Genomic DNA, 22381 nt, shown 5'->3' with positions numbered 1-22381 from the left:
ATGTAATAGGACCTGCACCAAGGCGGCCGGACCCGCCCCGCAAAGGAACCTCCCGGCCAATGACTCCAAACGCTCATTTCCATTTCCATGCCATATACAGGGTGACAATTACTGAACTACATGAAAAACAACCGTAAATTACCTACAAACTACGGCGCGCACAAACTTTATTCAACATATAAACGTCAGTAAAGATCCAGAACGAAATATTCGCTATGCAGCAGAGTGTGCACTGATATGAAACTTCTTGGCAGATTCAAACTGTGTGCCGGACCGAGACTCGAATTCGGGACCTTTGCCTTTCGTGGGCAAGTGCTCTACCATCTGAGCTACCCAAGTACGACTACGCCCACTCCTCACAGCTTCCCGAGTTCGAGTCTCGGTGTGGCACACAGTTTTAATCTGCCAGGAAGTTTCATGTCACTAATGATATTCGGCTTTTGGTTACGATAAGTTTGATATGCCTGCCGTCATTGGCGATGATGTGGCGCAGACGAATAGCGGAATTCTGCACGACGTGCTGAAGTGTCGGAAAATCGATGCTGTCGATGACCTCCTGAATGGCTGTTTTCAGCTCAGCAGTGGTTTTGCCGTTATTACTGTACACCATGTCTTTAATATAGCCCCACAAAATGGAGTCGCATGTGTTCAGATCAGGAGAATATGGCGGCCAATCGAGGCCCACGCCAGTGGCCTCTGAATACCCCAGAGGTAGAAGGCGATCCTCAGACTCTCTGGTTTCGATGGGGTCGAGCTCCGTTTTGCATGAACCACATATTGTCGAAATCAACGTCACTTTTGATAATGGCGATGAAATCATCTTCCAAAACCTTCACGTAGCGTTCGGTAGTTACCATGCTATGAAGGAATACATCTACATCTACATTTATACTCCGCAAGCCACCCAACGGTGTGTGGCGGAGGGCACTTTACGTGCCACTGTCATTACCTCCCTTTCCTGTTCCAGTCGCGTATGGTTCGCGGGAAGAACGACTATCTGAAAGCCTCCGTGCACGCTCTAATCTCTCTAATTTTACGTTCGTGATCTCCTCGGGAGGTATAAGTTGGGGGAAGCAATATATTCATCCAGAAACGCACCCTCTCGAAACCTGGCGAGCAAGCTGCACAGCGATGCAGAGCGCCTCTCTTGCAGAGTCTGCCACTTGAGTTTGTTAAACATCTCCGTAACGCTATCACGGTTACCAAATAACCCTGTGACGAAACGCGCCGCTCTTCTTTGGATCTTCTCTATCTCCTCCGTCAACCCGATCTGGTACGGATCCCACACTGATGCGCAATACTCAAGTATAGGTCGAACGAGTGTTTTGTAAGCCACCTCCTTTGTTGATGGACTACATTTTCTAAGGACTCTCCCAATGAATCTCAACCTGGTACCCGCCTTACCAACAATTAATTTTATATGATCATTCCACTTCAAATCGTTCCGCACGCATACTCCCAGATATTTTACAGAAGTAACTGCTACCAGTGTTTGTTCTGCTATCATATAATCATACAATAAAGGATCCTTCTTTCTATGTATTCACAGTACATTACATTTGTCTATGTTAAGGGTCAGTTGCCACTCCCTGCACCAAATGCCTATCCGCTGCAGATCCTGCAGATCTTCCTGCATTTCGCTACAATTTTCTAATGCTGCAACTTCTCTGTATATTACAGCATCATCCGCGAAAAGCCGCATGGAACTTCCGACACTGTCTGCTAAGTCATTTATATATATTGTGAAAAGCAATGGTCCCATAACACTCCCCTGTGGCACGCCAGAGGTTACTTTAACGTCTGTAGACGTCTCTCCATTGATAACAACATGCTGTGCTCTGTTTGCTAAAAACTCTTCAATCCAGCCACACAGCTGGTCTGATATTCCGTAGGCTCTTACTATGTTTATCAGGCGACAGTGCGGAACTGTATCGAACGCCTTCCGGAAGTCAAGGAAAATAGCATCTACCTGGGAGCCTGTATCTAATATTTTCTGGGTCTCATGAACAAATAAAGCGAGTTGGGTCTCACACGATCGCTGTTTCCGGAATCCATGTTGATTCCTACATAGTACATTCTGGGTTTCCAAAAACGACATGATACTCGAGCAAAAAACATGTTCTAAAATTCTACAACAGATCGACGTCAGAGATATAGGTCTATAGTTTTGCGCATCTGCTCGACGACCCTTCTTGAAGACTGGGGCTACCTATGCTCTTTTCCAATCATTTGGAACCTTCCGTTCCTCTAGAGACTTGCGGTACACGGCTGTTAGAAGGGGGGAAGTTCTTTCGGACCAATTGTTCCCTGTCTGGACATTGCATACCAGACAGTCAGCCGTTGAGGCTGAAGAGACTTCTCTATCGCGAAATGCGGATTCTCAGTCCTCCAAATGTGCCAATTTTGCTTATTGACGAACACATCCAAATGAAAATTGGCTCCCTCGCTAAACCAAACCATACTAAGTCCCATTATGCCCCTCGATCAACCGTACAGTTTGCGCCGGCCGGGGTGGCCAAGCGGTTCTAGGCGCTACAATCTGGAACCGCGCGACCGCTGCGGTCACAGGTTCGAATCCTGCTTCGGGCATGGATGTGTGTGATGTCCTTAGTTACGTTTAAGTAGTTCTAAGTTCTAGGGGACTGATGATCTCAGAAGTTAAGTCCCATAGTGCTCAGAGCCGTTTGAACCGTACAGTTTGAGTGTCCTAACGCATATCGTTTTGACGCTTTAATTTCATGTAGTTCAATAATTGCTACCTGTTCTTCGCTTGAAACAGAATAAGACAGTCCACGTCCGACACGGTTCCCCTAATGGTGTTTCTACCACATACCTCCTGGGTGTATGTTTTCTTTAATCGCGTTCTTTAATATAAACTTGAAACGTGTAACACACAGGGAGTTCAACAGATAAAAATGAAGGACAAAATGGTATTGTAAGTTAAGTATGTGAGCCCAGATATTTCCGAAATATAAAACTGTACTATATAATCCGATTAGAATCATGATTCATTTCGTAACTAGATAGGAACTGTAACATCTCTATCAGTGCAGGGAATGACAATTGACTCTCAACAGAAACAAATGTGAAGTATTGCCAAATATATGACAGAAAGACTCTTTATTGTACGATTAATACCCAGCTGCTTCACTCAGGGAGTTGATATGAGATTGTATAGTAGTTGGAATAAAGGAATTAACTAGAAACTATTAGAGGAAATTTTTTTTAAAATTGAAAACATATTCTAAGCATTTTACCATACTTGCTAAAGTATAAGAGGTAAAAACTTTTTAATGAAAACATGTTCTAACTATGTACAATACTTTTTTACAAACAACATTTTTCATTTTGTTATCTATGGGATATATGTACAATTTTTTCGAATATCCTATTCGAGAGCAACCTACGTATAGTTGACCGTAAAGAAACAGAAGTCTTTGAGATTGATTGCCACAATATTTTAAAATTTGCCCTTGCGCTTTGTTAATTGTAAAACTGTAGGTTACCCTGATCTCATATTGCAATCTTTTAAATTGGAGTGGCAGTTCAGAAGAGATCAGTTGTATTCTGGAGATAAAGAGCATGTCTCCTTTGTACTTTCCAGTTATAAGTTTGGCTTCGATGATGTTATTCGATAGCTGTTTGACGATCACCCTTGTTCCATTACATAGTTTTGGTGAGTTGAGATTTCTGAGTAGTATGTGCTCGGAGATCCAATTGTAAGTCGAAGGCACTGTAATGTCATTTCTAGTACTTGCAAAGAGTTTAGAAATTCTGTAGGGAAGTTCACACTTTCCTCAAAGTTTACCATCGTGTCGACCGATTTATATATTTTCTCTTCACCGGGAATTTTGTTTTGAATATTAAAGTTGATATCGTCAACAGTATTATTTTAGTTGCCAGAATTGCCCTTTCAGATAGCCAGTTGTGAACAACGTTTGGAAAAATTTGGTCGATGAGTTCGTTTTCAGTAGTGTCTATGTTGCAGAAATCGCTGTTGAGTTTAATAAGGCCCGTCGTCTGGTCAGTAGTGTTGTTTCGCCTTTCGATAGCCGAACTTTCATTTTTTTTTTTTTTTTTTTAGTCGCGGTATTTGTATGTGGGGCCGGAGATGTGATTTTTAAAGCATTTTTACAAAATGACTTCGACAAAATTTCCAATTGGTGTGATTAACGTCAGTTAGCTCTAAATGTAGATGAGTTGGAGAAACAACTCTCGTCTGCTGGTGCTTGACTTTGGGTTCAAAATTGGTTCAAATGGCTCTGAACACTATGGGACTTAACTTCTGAGGTCATCAGTCCCCTAGAACTTAGAACTACTTACATCTAACTAACCTAAGGACATCACACACATCCAGGCCCGAGGCAGGATTCGAACCTGCGACCGTAGCGGTCGCGCGGTTCCAGACTGTAGCGCCTAGAACCGCGCGGCCACCCCGGCCGGCTTCACTTTGGGGGTAACGGGAAGTGTTTGTCGAAAATCTCCTTGAAAGTATGAGTAGAGTTCCTCCTATCAATTCAGTTTTCTAGTAAGTCTTGTAACGTTGTGTCCATGGCTTCGGGTGATTTTTTATGTGACATTGCGCATTCGTCCCAGTAGATAATTTTAGCTTGCCTTAGAAGTTCACCTCGTCCAGGTGCTCTTGAGATTTTACATGCCGGGAATTGTTCTTCGGCTACATTCAACGGTATTTGTAGGGCAGAATGGGCAGTTCGTCCCCCCTTCCACAAGTGTGGCTGCAAGTCCGGATGATGCCAGTGCAAGTGCGACCTGTTGTTTAGCACTTGTTCCCACCAGCAGTAGATTTATTAAAAACGTTTTCCCGGTGCCGCCTCGTGCCTCCAAGTAAATAATTCCGCCAGTGTTTTTGTCGATCAGGTTCACGATAACGGGGTGAATTTTCTTTTGATTGTTATTGAGGAGTGGTTTGTTGTGAGCAATGCATTGAAGTAGTTCGTTGAAGTTGTAGCCTTTTCCTTTTTGGTTTCAAAGTTTAGCACACTGATAGCGTTTTTTCGCTGTGCTTGCATCCCAATTTGAACTAAGGTCTCGTTGTTTGTTGCTAAACATTTATCTTAATAGACGAATGACTATTTCATTGGAGATGTCGTCGTTGAATTCGATGGTCAGTTCAGGATAAGTTTGCCGGATTTGTTACGGTATGTCATCACTCGTACTTTCTTTGAAGGAGCCACACAGCTGTTTTGGATTCGACCGGTTTCGTGTTGTTCAGCAGAGTGAGGCTTCAACCAGTGGTTGTTGTTTTCCAGTAGTCCTAAGCGTTGGCATACTTCTCTGTACGTCCGACATAGGTAACCGTCAACAGTCTTGAGAACTGCGAGATCTGTTGATCCCCGTATTGCGTGTAGGCTACATCCGGAGATAGAAACATTCGGCGTTGTTCGGACGTAGTGCTTACTCGGCCTGGTGCGCCAGTTTTTTGTTTCCTTCCTGATGTTCTGCTGGAATTTCTTGTTTTCGTCGTTGAAAGATTTTTATTGTTGTGTTCCTCGTATAATAGGTAGGGCGTCGACATTTATTAATGTTTTCGAGAATGGATGCCTTTGGCATAACTGGTAAAAAAACTGCTACTGTTGTGTTCTGAGGTAATTCGCTTGTGCAGTTTTTCTGGCGGTGTTTTTTGTGAAGTAAACTCTCAGTCTATTCTCCAAAACTACTGCTAGATGTTGCTCAGTTGGTTCGCGTTCGTGTGGCTGCACCTACGATACGGCTCTCTGTATCGCTGAGGCACACAAGCCTCCCCACCAACGACAATGCCATATTTTTTAAATTATTAATTTATTTATTGACTTTCTCAGTTATTATTTCTTTGCCCTCATGTTTATATAGCACGTAATAAAAGTAGGAGAGTGAGTCAAATGAAAAACCTTAAATTTGTAATAACAAATCGAAATTTCGCGGCGTTATCCTGTACGTTGGTAAGCATGCTACAAACAGCGTGCAGAATGGCCTGTAGGTGGAAGCATTCTGTAGATGAATACATCCCGTCACAGTATCAGTATAAAGATGGCCGCCCCACTAGCGACTTGCACCAATGAAGAACAGCCTTCTGTTATTCGGTTTTTGTGTAGTGAAGGTGTGAAACCCATTGAAATTCATCAACGAATGAAGGTTCAGTACGGTGATGCATGTTTGTCACAGCAACAAGTCTACGAATGGAGTAGGAAGTTTGCAAATGGTGTGACTTCTTTGGAAGATGCTCCTCGTCCAGGTCAGGCATAACGAGTTGTGACTCCACAGAACATGCAGCAGTTGAAGCCATAGTGAAGGAAAACCGCGGAGTGACACTGAATGACACTGCAGCATGTTTACAGATTAGTCATGGGTCAGCACACCACATTATGCATGATGTGCTCCAGTTTCACATAGTGTCTGCAAGGTGGGTGCCACGGCAGCTGACTCCTGAAATGAGAGAACAACGTATTGATGCTTGTGAAGAACTTTTTCGGCGCTTTGAACGAGAAGGTGATGATGGCTTCCTTGCAAGAATCGTTACTGGGAACGAAACCTGGGTTCACTTCCACCAACCGGAAACGAAGAGAGCGAGCAAGGAATGGCGCCGTTCCTAATCAGCAAAATCGAAGAAGTTTCGAACAGAACCATCAGCAGGGAAGGTGATGCTGACTCTCTTTAGGGACAAAAAAGGCGTCATTTTGGAGCATTACATGCCTTGAAGGGACCACTGTCACCAGTGAATCATACACAGACCTCCTAAAAAAATCGTCTGCGGCCTGCAGTCAAATCAAAGCGATGTTGATTGCTGTCAGCCACTGTCCTTTTGCAACATGACAATGCAAGGCTCCACACTGCCTATACAACAGTTGCAACAATCACAGACCTGCATTTAGAGTGTCCTCCTCATCCACCATACTCACCAGACCTTACCCCAAGTGATTTCCATATGTTTGGACCACTCAAAGACGCAATGTAAGGAAAGAAGTTCCGTTCTGATGAAGAGGTACGCCACGCGGTGCATGTGTCGTTGTGCAGACTACCAAAAGAATTTTTTTCTAAAGGAATTTATGCACTTTGTAAGCGCTGGAAGACTTGCGTTGAGCGTGGGGTAGATCATGTTGGAAAGTGATACAGCTTTGTACCATTTCTGCACAATAAATAATATTTTCAAAAAATTTAAGGTTTTTATTTGACTCACCCTCGTAAAATTTAGTGGGCGCTTCACAGCGTCCACCATTGACTGAAATAAAGCGTAAATACCGAGTCAGAGAGTGGGCCGTCCTCTCATAAGAAAACATTTCCATCTACGTCTACATAAGTACTGCGCAAGCCAAAGTATGGTGCGTGGCGGAGGGTACTCTGTACCACTACTGGTCATTTCGTTTCCTGTTCCTCTCGCAAAGATAGCCTCCGTACGAGCCATAATTTCAGTTATCTTTGTTGTCGTTACGTGAAATTTGTGTTGGCAGCAGTAGTATCGTTCTGCATTCAGTTTCAATAGAGTTCCCCAAAAAGAACTTCGCCTCCCCTCCATGGATTCCCGTTTGACTTCCCAGAGCATCGTCGTAACACTTGCATGTTGATAGAACCTGCCGGTAACAAATCTGGCAACCCACCTCTGAATTTCTTCGATGTCTTCCTTTAATCCGACGTGAAGTGTATCCCAAACACTGGAGCAGTACTAAAGAATGGATCGCGCTACTGTTGTATACGCGATCTCCTTTACAGATGAGCCACACTTTTCCAAAACTCTCCCAATAAACCATTTACCTTTCCTACTGCAATCGTTACATGCTCGTTCCATTTCACATCGCTTTGCAGCTTTTCGCCTAGATATTTAACCGACGGAACTGTGTCAAGCAGCACGTTACTAATACTGTATTCCAGCATTATGGGATTTTTTTTCCAACTCATCTGCATTTAGAGCTGACTGACGTTAATCACACCAACTGGAAATATTGTCGAAGTCATTTTGTATCCTCCTACAATCAGACTTCAGCATTGTCAACAAACAGCCACAGACTGTTGTTCACCCTGTCCGTCAGTTTATTTGTGTACGTAGAGGATTACAGCGGTCCTGTCACACTTCACTGGGGCACTCCTGACGTGACCCAAGTGTCTTATGAGCTCTCGCCGTCGAGTACAGTATTCTGGGTTCTATTACTTAAGAAGTCTTCGAGCCACTCACCTCTCTGGAAGCGTACTCCATAAGTTCGAACTTTCGTTAACAGGCTGCAGTGGTGCACCGTACCAAACGATTTTCGGGAGTTTATGAATCTGAATTCCACGCACATGTAGCGTACAAGCACCACAACTAGTGGCTTCCGTTGCTATTGGAGGATTGGAGGAATGCGTATCGTGTGTGTGTGTGTGTGTGTGTGTGTGTGTGAGAGAGAGAGAGAGAGAGAGAGAGAGAGAGAGAGAGAGAGAGAGAGAGAGCGTTCAGTGAGCGACACACAGGCTTGTTAGCGGCACATCGCCTGAGTAGCTGGATGTTCAAAAGGTGCTGGTAAGAAACCGTCGCTATGGTTTGCCACTTTTCGGTAATTCGTTCGTTCGCCATTCACAACTCCGCATACTTTCACAAGCTGTCTATTAAATTGTCCTCACAATAGATGCCAGCCAGATACATCCGGATTAAAATCTTGCACTAAAGCAGTTTGCAGGACTGATATTAATCACTAGATATCTAGTATATGGATAATAATTAATTCGTGGTTATGCTCAGAGACGACGACTGTCTAGTGTAGTTTATTTGTTTGGTAGGGAACAGAGTGGTCATTAGTTTGCGAGGCGAATATGTCTGTGGTGATAGTAGCGTAACCCAGGTCAAGATTAGGCCGAAAGATGACAGTTTTGTTTGCTGCGTGTTAATCGAGTAATGTCACCGAATGAGAAATAAGAATTTTACCCATGATCGAAAGACAATAATCCCATTGTTACGTTATTTTTTTATGTGGTGCATGATCTGTAAGATTTTCATAGGTCCATTCATTTCAGACGAGCGAACGACTGGGCAGAATTACTTGCATTTTGTGGAAAATTTGTTTGTTGACTACTTTGGTTCAAATGGCTCTAAGCTCTATGGGACTTAACATCTCAGGTCTTCAGTCCCCTAGAACTTAGAACTACTTAAACGTAACTAACCTAAAGGACATCACACACACCCATGTCCGAGGCAGGATTTGAATCTGCGACCGTAGCAGCAGCGCGGTTCCAGACTGAAGCGTCTAGAACCGCTCGGTCACAGCGGCAGGCTGACCACGTTGAGGACGTGCGTTGCACTGTACTTCCAGCATAACGAAGACCCTCCACATTTTACCAGACGTGTGAGGGAAACCTCAAGCACACTTATCCTGATCGCTGGATTGGTCGTTATAGTCACCCAGCTCGCCAGACCTTATGCCGTTAGACTTTTGTGTATGGGGTTGGTTCATCTCGTGTGTACAAACGGAAGGTGAATACGCGAGATGAACTGCTTGGTCGCATCACGGACGCTGCTGCCCTCATTAGGGTACGAGTGGAAGCGCTCAGACAAGCTACACATCCGGCTCTCCCAAGAGTGGACAAATGCATTGAAGCTGACGGTGGGATATTTGAATATTTATTGTGGACCGTACAAGAGCTGCAACGTGACGCGTTCGATAATGCTTAGAGGTCAATGTCTTAACAATATTCTTCAATTGATGCTTTGTAAAAGGCATGTTGTGCTGTTTACTAACTGTTGTACATGTCTGCATCTGTAAACCTGGCAGTGTATAGAATGATACAAAAAATAAACAACAATGTACCGGGTGATCAAGAAGTAAGTATAAATTTGAAAACTTAATAAGCCACGAAATAATGTAGATAGAGAGGTAAAAATTGACACACATGCTTGGAATGACATGGGGTTTTAAGAGAACAAAAAAAGTTCACAAAATGTCCGACAGATGGCGCTGGACAGCAAAAACGTCAGTGACTGCGCATGACAATCGTATATAAAAGGAGCTGTAATGAGAGAGAGAATCAGATGCGCCAGCAGTCGCAGCATGTTGACTGTACCTGAAAAGGCGCTTTTAGTGAAGCTGTATTATCAGAATGGGCAATGTGCTAGTTCAACGTTACGATGCTATCGCCATAGGAAGGGGATTCGAACGGGTAAAGATCCATTGTCAAATGCAGCTGTGGCGAGAATGATTTCGAAGTTCGAAGCCACGGGTTGTTTAGACGATAGACCCCGTAGTGGCCGACCGAGCACAAGGCGTAATGCTGCTGAGACAGTTCAGGAAGAAATGGAGACTGTAGCGTGTTCGTCTATGCACGGGTAAGTCAGCGCTCGTGCAGTCGCACGTCGCACCGGCATTCCATACACTACTGTTTGGTTGGTACTGAGGCATACCCTCCGATGCTATCTGTACAAAATCCGTCGGCATCATGTACTGCTACGTGGCGATTTAGTGAAGCGGAGGGCAAGTGCGGTGAGGGCGTTTGAAAAGATGGCGGAAAATGACGATTGGTTGAGTAACGTGTTGTGGACCGACGAAGCCCATTTCACGCTCGGAGGGTCTGTCAACGCCCACAACTGCAGAATTTGGGCTACCGAAAATCCTAGAACTGTCGTGGAAACTCCGTTGCACGACGTGAAAGTCACGGTATGGATTGAATTTACCACATCTACCGTTATCGGGCCTTTTTTCTTCGAGGAAATGCGTGAGTCTGGTTTTGTAACTGCTACTGTGACGGGTGAGAGGTACGCCGATATGTTACAGAATCGCATCATCCCCAGCCTGGCTGATCACCTGCTGGAACGTACGATGTTTATGCAGGATGGCGTTCCACCCCATATTGCTAGACGCGTGAAAGATCTCTCGCGCGCGTCGTTTGGTGATGCTCGTGTGCTCAGCCGCCACTTTCCTCATGCTTGGCCTCCCAGGTCCCCAGACCTCAGTCCGTGCGATCATTGGCTTTGGGGTTAACTGAAGTCGCAAGTTTATCGTGATCGACCGACAGACATCTCTAGGGATGCCGAAAGACAACATCTGACGCGAATGCCTCACCATAACTCCGGACATGCTTTAAGTGCTGCTAACAACATTATTCCTCAACTACAGCTATTGTTGAGGAATGATGGTGGACATATTGAGCATTTCCTGCAAAGAACATCATCTTTGCTTTGTCTTACTTTGTTATGCTAATTATTGCTATTCTGATCAGATAAAGCGCCATCTCTCGGACGTTTTTTGAACTTTTTTTTTGTTCTAATAAAACCCCATGTCATTCCAAGCATCTGTGTCAATTTGTACCTCTCTATCTACATTATTCCGTGATTTATTCAGTTTTCAAATTTATACTGACTTTTTTATCACCCGGTACATTAAATGTGTTCTGTCTCGGAAGCCGTTCGGAACAGTGCATATATCCATATGAAACTTTTGGCTTCAAATGATCGTTTCTGTCACATCCCTGAAAACTGGCTGTTGGTCCTGGTACACCTTGTATATTTCAAGGCAAGCGAGTGGTTGCTCCTAGTTACCGCCTGCTTTGCTACTGCTGAGATCGGGTTCTATTTTGGTGTGGTAGCTGTGTGTGGAAAATAATGTCGCTCTGTTGCCATGTGCAGTTTGCGAGCCCGACGACGCGGTGGAGGTCTCGGAGGACGTGTCACGGACCAAGTACAGCTCGGAGAGGCACATCGTGCCGCACTCGTCCTGGAGCCTGCGGCCGCAGCGACAGGGACTGCAGCTGGCGCACCCGACGCCGTACGTGGTGGTGAAGCACACGGCGGGCGGGCGCTGCTTCGGTCTCTCCGATTGTACACCCGTGCTGCAAGCCATACAGGTGTGTTTGCTTAGTTTCTGCCAGTTTTCAAGCTCCCTGCATCAATAACACGACACCGGGTCACACCAGGCCCGCGACTTTTACCCGCTCCACATTAATAAGCCATACTGCTACACTCGTACACTATGTGATCAAAAGGATCCGGACACTTGGCTGAAAATGACTTACAAGTTCGCGGCGCTCTCCATCGGTAATGCTGGAATCCTTGATGACAGCTTCCACTCTCGCAGGCAAACATTCAATCAGGTGCTGGGAGGTGTCTTGGGGAATGGCAGGCCATTCTTCACGGAGTGCTGCACTGAGGAGAGGTATCGATGTCGGTCGGTGGGGCCTGGCACGAAGTCGGCGTTCCAAAGCATCCCAAAAGTCTTCTGTAGGATTCAAGTCAGGACTCTGTGAGGGGCAATCCATTACAGGGATGTTAGTGTCGAGTAACCACTCCGCCACAGGCCGTGCATTATTAACAGGTGCTCGATCGTGTTGAAAGTAGCAATCGCCATCCCCGAATTGCTCTTCAACAGTGAGAAGTAAGAAGGTGCTTAAAACATAAATAAATGTTCAAATGTGTGTGAAATCTTATGGGACTTAACTGCTAAGGTCATCAGTCCCTAAGCTTACATACTACTTAACCTAAATTATCCTAAGGACAAACACACACACACCCATGCCCGAGGGAGGACTCGAACCTCCGCCGGGGCCAGCTGCACAGTCCATGACTGCAGCGCCTTAGACCGCTCGGCTAATCCTACGCGGCAAAGACATCAATGTAGGCCTGTGCTGTGACAGTGCCACGCAAAACTACAAGGGGTGCAAGCCCCATCCATGAGAAACGCGACCACACCGTAACACCACGGCCTCCGAATTTTACTTTTGCCACTACACACTCTCGCAGATGACGTTCACAGGGCATTCGTCATACCCACAATCTGCCTTCGGATCGACACATTGTGTGCCGTGATTCCTCACTCCACATAACGTTTTTCCACTGTTCAATCGTCCAACGTTTACGCTCCTTATACCAAGCGAGGCGTCGTTTGGTATTTAGTGGCGTGATGTGTGGCTTATGAGCAGCCGCTAGGAAACCAAGTTTTCTCACCTCCCGCCTAACTGTCATAGTACTTGCAATGGATCCTGATGCAGTTATTACAAATTACGACCCTCTTCAAGTGTCGGCGGTCTCTGTCAGTCCACAGACGAGGTCGGCCTGTACACTTTTGTGGTGTACGTGTCCCTACACGTTTCCACTTCACTATCACATCGTAAACAGTGGACCTAGGGATGTTTAGGAGTGTGGAAATATCGCGTACAGACGTATGACACAAGCTGACCATGCTCGAAGCCCGTGAGTTCCTCGGAGCGCCCCATTCTGCTCTGTTACGATGTCTAATGACTACTGAGGTCGCTGATATGGAGCACCTGGCAGTAGGTGGCAGCACAGTGCACCCAATTTGAAAAACGTATGTTTTTGGGGGTGTCCGGGTACTTTTGATCACATAGTGTATCAGTATTAAACTAATGAGTACTATTACATATTTCTTACAAAACAGAAAAAGATAAATTACTATCTCAAGTACCCTGTTTTCCACAAGGATGCCGAAAAAGTGTCTGAAGAAAACAAAGTACACTCTAAGACTAAAAACGGAAGAAAGGAAAAAGACAAATAAGCGACACTCCACGAGGGAATTATCCGAAAGAGATGGAAACCTACAGATCTGATGTATATTTCTAGACAAACAAATGATTACAATTTCAGAAAAATTGGGTGATGTATTCAAGAGAAAGAACTTCACAAAATAAACAGGTCAATAACGGTTTGGTCCACCTCTGGCCCTTACGCAAGCAGTTATTCCCCTTGGGACTGATTAACAGCGTTGTTGTATATTCACCCGAAGAATTTCGTGCCAAATTCTGTCCAGTTGCCGCGATAGATCGCCAAATTGTCAGGATGGTTTGAGGACCCTGTCCATAATGCTCCAAACGCGCTCTTGCCGTGCACAGGCGAGTGTTACCTTGCTGAAATGTAAGCCCAAGATGGCTTGTAATGAAGGGCAATAAAACAGGTCGTAGAATATCGTCGACGTACTGCTGTGCTGTAAGGATGCCGCTGATGACGACCAAAGGGGTTATGCTATGAAAAGACCATCGCTCCTGGTTGTCTGGCCGTATGATGGGTGACAGTTAAGTTGGTATCCCAACGCTGTCCAAGGCATCTCCAGACACGTCTGTGCTAATCTTCGGGACTCAGTTCGATGCGGGACTCATCACTGAAGACAATTCTACTCCATTCAATGAGATTCCAGGCCGAATACGTGTCTGGAAACGCTCCGGACAGCTGAGTGGTACCAACCTGTCGCCCACTATCCACCCCGACAACCAGAAGTGATGGTCTACGTGCCATTTGTTTTCATAGCAGGACCTCTTTGGTTGTCATCCGCGACACCCTTACAGCACAGCAGTACGTCGACGATATTCTACGTCCTGTCCTGTTGCCCTCCGTAGCGAGCCATCCTGGGCTTACATATCAGCAAGATAATGCCCGCCCGCACACGGCGAGAGTTTCTACTGCTTCCCTTCGTGCTTGACAAACCCGACCTTGGCCAGCACGGTCGCCTGATCGCTCCCCAACCGAGAACGCTTGGAACATTATGGGTAGGGCCGTCCATGCATCTCGGGAATTTGAAGATCTAAACCGCTAACTGGACAGAATTTGGCCCGATATCTCTCAGGAAGACATCCAACAACTCTATGAATCCATGCCGAGGCAAATAACTGCTTACATAAGGGCCAGAGGTTGACCAACGTAGTATTGGCGTGTTCAGTTTTGTGAAGCTGTACCTCTTGAATGAATCATCCAATTTTTCTTAAATTGTAATCAGTTGTTCATCAGTACATGTACATCATATGTACCGATTTCTGTCACATTCGGATAAATCCTTCGCGGTGCATCGCTTTTCTTTTCTCTCTTTTTTTTGTCTTAGTGGCTCAAATGGCTCTGAGCACTATGGGACTTAACTGCTGAAGTCATCAGTCCCCTAGAATTTAGAACTACTTCAACCTAACTAACCTAAGGACATCACACACATCCATGCCCGAGGCAGGATTCGAACTTGCGACCGTAGCGGTCGCGCGGTTCCGGACTGTAGCGCCTAAAGCCACTCGGCCACTCCGGCCGGCTTGTCTTAGTATATTACAATAACAAGCTTCGATTGCAAGCACTTTTATTCACAAGATATATTATTTAAGTAAAAGTTAAAATTTAAACTTTCAAATAATAGTCTGTTCATCCCACCGTTGCTCAGTTTTGTTTGCAGTGAATAATTCTATATCTTTGTTTTTCTTGTCAGTTTTTGAGACATCGCCATAACCGACACTATGCAACCAAACGTACTCTTCTCACGTTATTCACCAAAATGAAACTGTTAGTCAGTCTATAGAACGAGTTATAACGACAATGAAAACTCTTGTAGTTATTTATCGTTCTCTAACGCGCAGAGCACTCTCCAGCATCATACAGGGTGTACAAAATAAAACTGGCCCGAAAAAAATATTTTCAGTAATAACGACACGGGACTGACCTTTGTTAATGAACATCACAGAAAATGCTGGAAATGACTATCGTTGACGTCAGTCCAGCGATGTGCTCGATTTATCAGTGAGAGACACACGTAGCATCTTTGCTAGAGGGAAGGCAGCAATGGCGTTTTCGATCTTCTGCAGCAGCTCTTCTAGTGTGTGAAGATTATTTAAGTAGACCTGACCATTCTATCTGCTCCACAGGTAAAACTCACATGGAAAGACATCAAGCGATTGAGGCGGCCAGGAGATTTCACCGCCGCTTCTAACTGCCTTCAACTCACCACACACCCCCAGCACAAGTTACGAGCTTGTTAAGGTGGTGTGAGGTGTTGCTCCGTACGAAAATATAAATGCAGTTCTTCATGCTTTTTGTCTGTAGCTCGTGGTCTTGCGGTAGCGTTCTCGATTCCCGGCGGGGTCAGGTATTTTTGCTGCCTGGAGATGACTGGGTGTTGTGTCGTCTTCATCATCATCATTCATCCACATTACTATTGGAGGAAGGCAATGGCAAACCACCTGCACTAGGACCTCCCCAAATACAGCGGTGCGGGTCTCCCGTATCGTCCACTACGCTCCTCGGAGTATGGGACCTCATCATCTTCTGTGAGTTGGTCCACATATGGATTAAACAATATATGGACTTACTGGTTAGCATTAACAATTTGTTGAAAGAATCGAGGTACGATGCGGACACTAGACATTGCGCTCCAAATAGCAATCTTGAGATCCGCGTTCTGATGGTGATTTTCCTAAGCCTAATGGCACTTGGTTGTTAGCTCGCACATCCTGGCAGACTGAACCATCCCTCATCTGAAGAAATGAAAATATGAGGATCCAAAAATCCTGATTACACCTCACTGAGAAAACACCAACAAGCGAAAGTTTTTCTGGACGCTTTAACTCGCGCACTACAGTAAATTTCTAAGGATACAGCTGCAGGTCGTTCTTGGCAAAGTTTCGACACGACTAGGTCTCAGGTCCCACTTGCATGGTGTTGAGATTTTGTCGGACTTTGTTCATTCAAGCAACTCTGCTTTCCAAACTCTTTTTCCGTAGTATTACGCTGCAGAGCCCGTTTCGCGTCATTTTCCCACTAAATTCTGTATTGCAGACCTTGCTGGAGGTTTTGCTAAAAAAGTTTGCCTCCTAAACTCCTGTACTAACAGTACTGCACATAAATCTCGACAGTGAACACTAGTCGCTAAATGGATCTGCTCCTCTCATTCACTCGGACATAAAGACATAGTGAAGTACTCGGAACAGAGCATGCGGGACATGCACATGTGGAGACATATGGCAACACCTGACTGGTGCATCGAAATTACCGTTTCCAGCGTTTTCTGCGACAGGCAGTTTTGTTCATTAACAACGGTCAGCTTAGTTCCGCGCCAGTCTTAGGGGGCTCTCACGTGCTCAGTGCTACGTGCGTAGTAATAGTGTCAATACCGGTATACTGCGCGGAAGTCTGACAATAATATTGCGCAGACTCTATGCCCGGGACGAGTCAGTTACCATTGTGCCTTCGCAGCGAATATGTCTGTGCTCCACCATGTGAAACTGTATGCGTGGATTGCGTCTGAGCTGCTTGCCTCTCCAAACACAAACAGAAATTATACGGAATGAGTGAAACCATTCTGAAAATCTTCCAGTAAACTTTTCAGTGGACGAGAGGCACGTTCACTGCGGCCTAGGTTCGTAAATCACAGCAACAACTAATAATGAATTAAACAAATGAACTGTGTAAGTTTTCTTGTACATGTCCTATTTTGTGTATATTTCTCTACTGTCATAAATGTTGCAGACGTAATAAAACAGTTATTTACTTACTACTGATTGAAAATCATATGACCTTATGTCCGCATGAGACAACTGTTACAAGAAGAAAAAAATAGACGCTTACGTTCACAAGACAGCTGACCTGACCTTATCTGACATGTCTCAACACTGCTACAAGTAAAATAAACGTTTCTACTTACTGCCATGACACCACTATCATCAATTTCCTCTGTTACGGTGGACAACAAGGTATCTGGCGTTTCCTGACCATTCTGGAATTTTTATTTCTCAAGGTACCGCATGGCGCCTTAATATACATCCTCTAGCATTCTCCATGATTTTTGTCATTTACTTTTTTCAGTTCTTTGAGGAAATTTGTTTGGAGAAAACAAAGTTATTGGGAGCGAACTGAATTTCTCTCGGAGCGACAGGAACTGTCGTTAATTGTGCATCATCACCCTTATTCCGAACAATACGCTGAGCGAACGTCAGTATTTTTAAACTCTTCGATCTGCATATTGAGCGTGTGAGGTACCCTTTATAAATATTTTCCGGGACAATATTACTCGTAATTTTTCCAGTCTGTATATATACAGGGCTATTACAAATCATTGAAGCCATTTCATAAATTCACTGTAGCTCCATTCATTGACATATGGTCACGACACACTACAGATACGTAGAAAAACTCATAAAGTTTTGTTCGGCTGAAGCCGCACTTCAGGTTTCTGCCGCCAGAGCGCTCGAGAGCGCAGTGAGACAAAATGGCGACAGGAGCCGAGAAAGCGTATGTCGTGCTTGAAATGCACTCACATCAGTCAGTCATAACAGTGCAACGACACTTCAGGACCAAGTTCAACAAAGATCCACCAACTGCTAACTCCATTCGGCGATGGTATGCACAGTTTAAAGCTTCTGGATGCCTCTGTAAGGGGAAATCAACGGGTCGGCCTGCAGTGACCGAAGAAACGGTTGAACGCGTGCGGGCAAGTTTTACGCGTAACCCGCGGAAAATTGGCTCATGCCACAACTGGAGACCGACAGCGCCGACTTCATCTTTCAACAGGATGGTGCCCCACCGCACTTCCATCATGATGTTCGGCATTTCTTAAACAGGAGATTGGAAAACCGATGGATCGGTCGTGGTGGAGATCATGATCAGCAATTCATGTCATGGTCTCCACGCTCTCCCGACTTAACCCCATGCGATTTCTTTCTGTGGGGTTATGTGAAAAATTCAGTGTTTAAACCTCCTTTACCAAGAAACGTGCCAGAACTGCGAGCTCGCACCAACGATGCTTTCGAACTCATTGGTGGGGACATGGTGCGCCGAGTGTGGGAGGAACTTGATTATCGGCTTGATGTCTGCCGAATCACTAAAGGGGCACATATCGAACATTTGTGAATGCCTAAAAAAACTTTTTGAGTTTTTGTATGTGTGTGCAAAGCATTGTGAAAATATCTCAAATAATAAAGTTATTGTAGAGCTGTGAAATCGCTTCAATCATTTCTAATAACCCTGTATATGCGCTGCTTTACCTGAAGAGCAAGTTGCAGTATTCGAGGAGGGGGTTAGTGAGCTCTTCCTCTAGCTTTTCGGAATTGCAATGTCCGTCGAAAACATTGACTACGCCACTTCATAGGTAGGTACGACACGATACTGATCGTTTAATTATTAATTTGTGTAGGATGAGTCAGAATCAGGGAAGTTTTCTATGTGCAGTGATACGTCAGCATTCCAGTTCCTCAAATAAGAGTGCGGGATATTGTTCACATTTTCCATTTTATTTCCAGAGAGCGTCAGTGAGCACATTACTTTGAACACTAAAGCTTATTTCTGTGAAATACTTCAATTATTTAACGGCTATTGCGGTTTCGACAGACTAGTCATTATCAACAGCTCTACAGGATTTCATAAATATTTATTGGACGATGGCGGCGTCAGGATATTCTTGGAGTCAACTGTTCTGAGAGTCTCCTACTGCAGAGCTGAATGGGTCTAGCCACTGTAAATTCCCGTATGGCCAGATGTGGTTGGTATATACACATGCTTTTACTGAAGATAAAGTAAAATAATTGAGACTTGGTACTTAGGGAAATGCAGGTTTCGGTGTGGACGGGGCCGTAATCAGTTACCGTTGGTTGCTCAGTTTTTTTTTTCTTTAATCACGTACCGCACAGTTTATTTGGAAACAATTGCAAATAAAGTTGACAATAAGGAACAATTATCAAATTTCACTGTTAAGACACAAAGTCTAATTAAAAAATTTCTTAAGCAAGTTGCACTCATGGCTGAAGGCCATATTGACCAGAACTTTAAATTATTTGTCAGCTGAAGGCCCCAGTAGCAATAACTCAAAAAGCCATCTGACGGCTGAAGGCCTGGATAGCAAAATCTTAAGAACCAGTTAACTTCTCCAAGAGATACTAAAATATTCTTTAAAAAAGACAACCATCAAAATTTCACTATTAAGAGATAAAATCTATTAAAAATTCTGAAGACCAATTGCGTTCACTGCTGAGGGCCTTATTGACAATAAATTCAAATTATTTCTCGGCTGAAGGTCCCAATAGTAATACCTCAAAAATAGTTGGACGGCTGAAGGCCTGGGTGGCAATTTTTTGAGAAGCAATTAAACTTCTTCCAGAGATATTTAAAGAACAACATTTCAGTGTTAAGATACTTTGTCTAATTAAAATTTCGTAAGACAAGTTACACTCACGGCTGAAGGCCTTATTAACAAGTAATTCAAACTCTTTGTCGGCTGAAGGCCCAAGCAGTAATAATTCAAAATTAAAATTAAAAAAAAAAACAATCGTCACAATCTGACCAAATCAAGAGAGAAATGGGCCTCAGACAGTGCTCCAAGGATCGACCTGGGGAAGTCGCTCAACTTCGTAAACAATGAGACAGACAGCCAAGAGTTGTTCTCACTTAACGGATGGCAACTCAAAGTAGTGACTGTTTGAACGCAGACCAACACTCTTGCAAAATCTACCTAATGTCTGATAACCAATACAACGATGGAATAACCCAGGCAAGGCGGAACCGGCGGACAGCACTGCGTCTTCAGAGTCCGGTGTTTAGAACATCCAGATGCAGAAGGAACCACTACGACCAAAGTAGTCCAAAACAAACAAAATGTCTGAAGCAGAATCAAGGAGGCTGTCGAACTGCACGCCGCACCGGACAGCACCGGCAAGGCGAGGGAAGGTACACTGCCGCGAAAATACGCTGACCTCCAGGGGAGGTAACTGGGGCGTTAGCGGCCACTAGGCAGAAACATACCGCTGGTTGAACTTCACCAATAATAACACAAGGAATTCAATGATTAATAATAAGAAGTGGAGGACGGCGAATTAATTTCGCCAACTCCAAACACTCCACTCGTTGCTCTTCGTCTCAGCAAGCAGCAACGCGCGAACAAACGGCGTGATGTCAAAATAGTGGATGTTTCGCTACTGGGTTAATGTTCACTCAACTCAAACATACTGGGTCGTGTAGACAACGAGGTTGTGGCCCTCACAACTGCAGCCCCTCAATCCGGCAGTGCGCCAGTGGTCCCGGCATGTCCTCACACACCGCTGGACCTCACTGCTGCTCCGTCCCAACCGATCTCCCCGACACAATCCGACACGGAAAACACTTGACGTCCCACCAAAGATAGTAACACCGTACTAGATATCGATAACCGCTCCTGCTGCCACTCGTGGACAGACAATGCTAGCAAACGTAGTGGCGCCAGTAAACACCAAAAGAAAACGAGACGCCACTATCCCTATTACACGATGCCAACCTACCAACGGCACCAACGCGAGCTACAACACAGCTCAATAATGTTTATTGGCTCAAATGGCTCTGAGCACTATGGGACTTAACATCTATAGTCATCAGTCCCCTAGAACTTAGAACTACTTAAACCTAACTAACCTAATGACATCACACAACACCCAGTCATCACGAGGCAGAGAAAATCCCTGACCCCGCCGGGAATCGAACCCGGGAACCCGGGCGCGGGAAGCGAGAACGCTGCCGCACGACCACGAGCTGCGGACAATAATGTTCTATTACATCACTGTAAAATACTCTCATAAACTATTTTAAATCTGCCAAGATGTATTTCGTAATGTTTAAAGCTCTAGTATTTCTTATCTTTTTTATGTCAAAGTGACAGTGAGTAGTCATTCGAAACCAGTATACCCATTATAGAATTCCCGTGATTATTTGAATGAAGCAGGATAGTTTTGGTCATGTAGTATGTGATGGAAAGAACATCTAATACCACTGTAAATGGAAAAACGTAGTAACCTATGACAACGAGGGCATGCTAAAAAGTAATGCCTCCAAATTTTTTATGTGAGAACTCCTGAAACTTTTTAAATACGCCGTGGCCGAGCGGTTCTAGGCGCTTCCGTCGGGAACCGCGCGACTGCTACGGTCGCAGGTTCGAATCCTTCCTCGGGTATGGATGTGTGTGATGTCCTTAGGTTAGTTAGCTTTAAGCAGTTCTAAGTTCTAGGGGACTGATGAACTCAGATGTTAAGTCCCATAGTGCTCAGAGCCATTTGAACCATTTTTGTTATTAATATTCTACATCTTTATTCTTCATGTCTACATATTTGCAGCCCTCTGCTGCTAGAGTGCGCCATATTGTAGCGCGTAGCATGGCGGTGTGTGTCGTAACTACAGGGTATCTACAATTAAAGTTCCATTTTTAAAACCCTGCCCACAATGACGTCAAATTTTAACAGCATGTTATTGACGCAGGGAGAGATGCTCTCGTAGTTTTGTCTCCTTGCAGAGCTGTAGCAGCGCCGTGCAGTAATGTTGTCTATGTTTTAGGTAATGAAGCGGGGGAAAGGTTTTGTTTGCAAACAATTTTTAAACGGAATGTCATTATGGAGCATTTATTTAAGAAACATCATAAAATGAACTTATTCACATTGATTAGCTATTAATGGTACGAGAGCATGGTCTATCACATGACTAGATCGAAAGGCGTTATATCGATGACTGCCAACTATGGCGCACAGTCTGTAACATGAGCATACAACGGGTATAGTTCGTATAAGATCTTACATTTTCGGTTATGCCAAAGTATTTATTTATTTATTTATTGATAACAACGTGTCGTGGTAATTCAAAATTACGGAAAGATTGTATTTATAAGCCGTAAAGTTATTCATTTATTTATTAATAACACGTCCTGACATTCTAAAATTACTGGAAGAT

The 22381-nt window shown here is 44.4% G+C and overlaps 1 protein-coding gene across 1 annotated transcript in view; it reads left to right on the top strand.

The window, feature by feature from the left end:
* Positions 1-22381, top strand: part of LOC126187807 (peptidoglycan recognition protein 1-like) — a 127440-nt gene that overhangs the window by 18714 nt on the left and 86345 nt on the right. Inside the window, exon 3 of the mRNA XM_049929092.1 lies at positions 11579-11796. Coding sequence (XP_049785049.1) covers positions 11579-11796 — 218 coding nt within the window. The remainder of the gene's footprint in view (positions 1-11578; positions 11797-22381) is intronic.

Source organism: Schistocerca cancellata, chromosome 5 (genome assembly GCF_023864275.1).
Source record: "Schistocerca cancellata isolate TAMUIC-IGC-003103 chromosome 5, iqSchCanc2.1, whole genome shotgun sequence".
NCBI lineage: Eukaryota > Metazoa > Arthropoda > Insecta > Orthoptera > Acrididae > Schistocerca > Schistocerca cancellata.
This window is presented reverse-complemented; position numbering and strand designations above follow the sequence as displayed.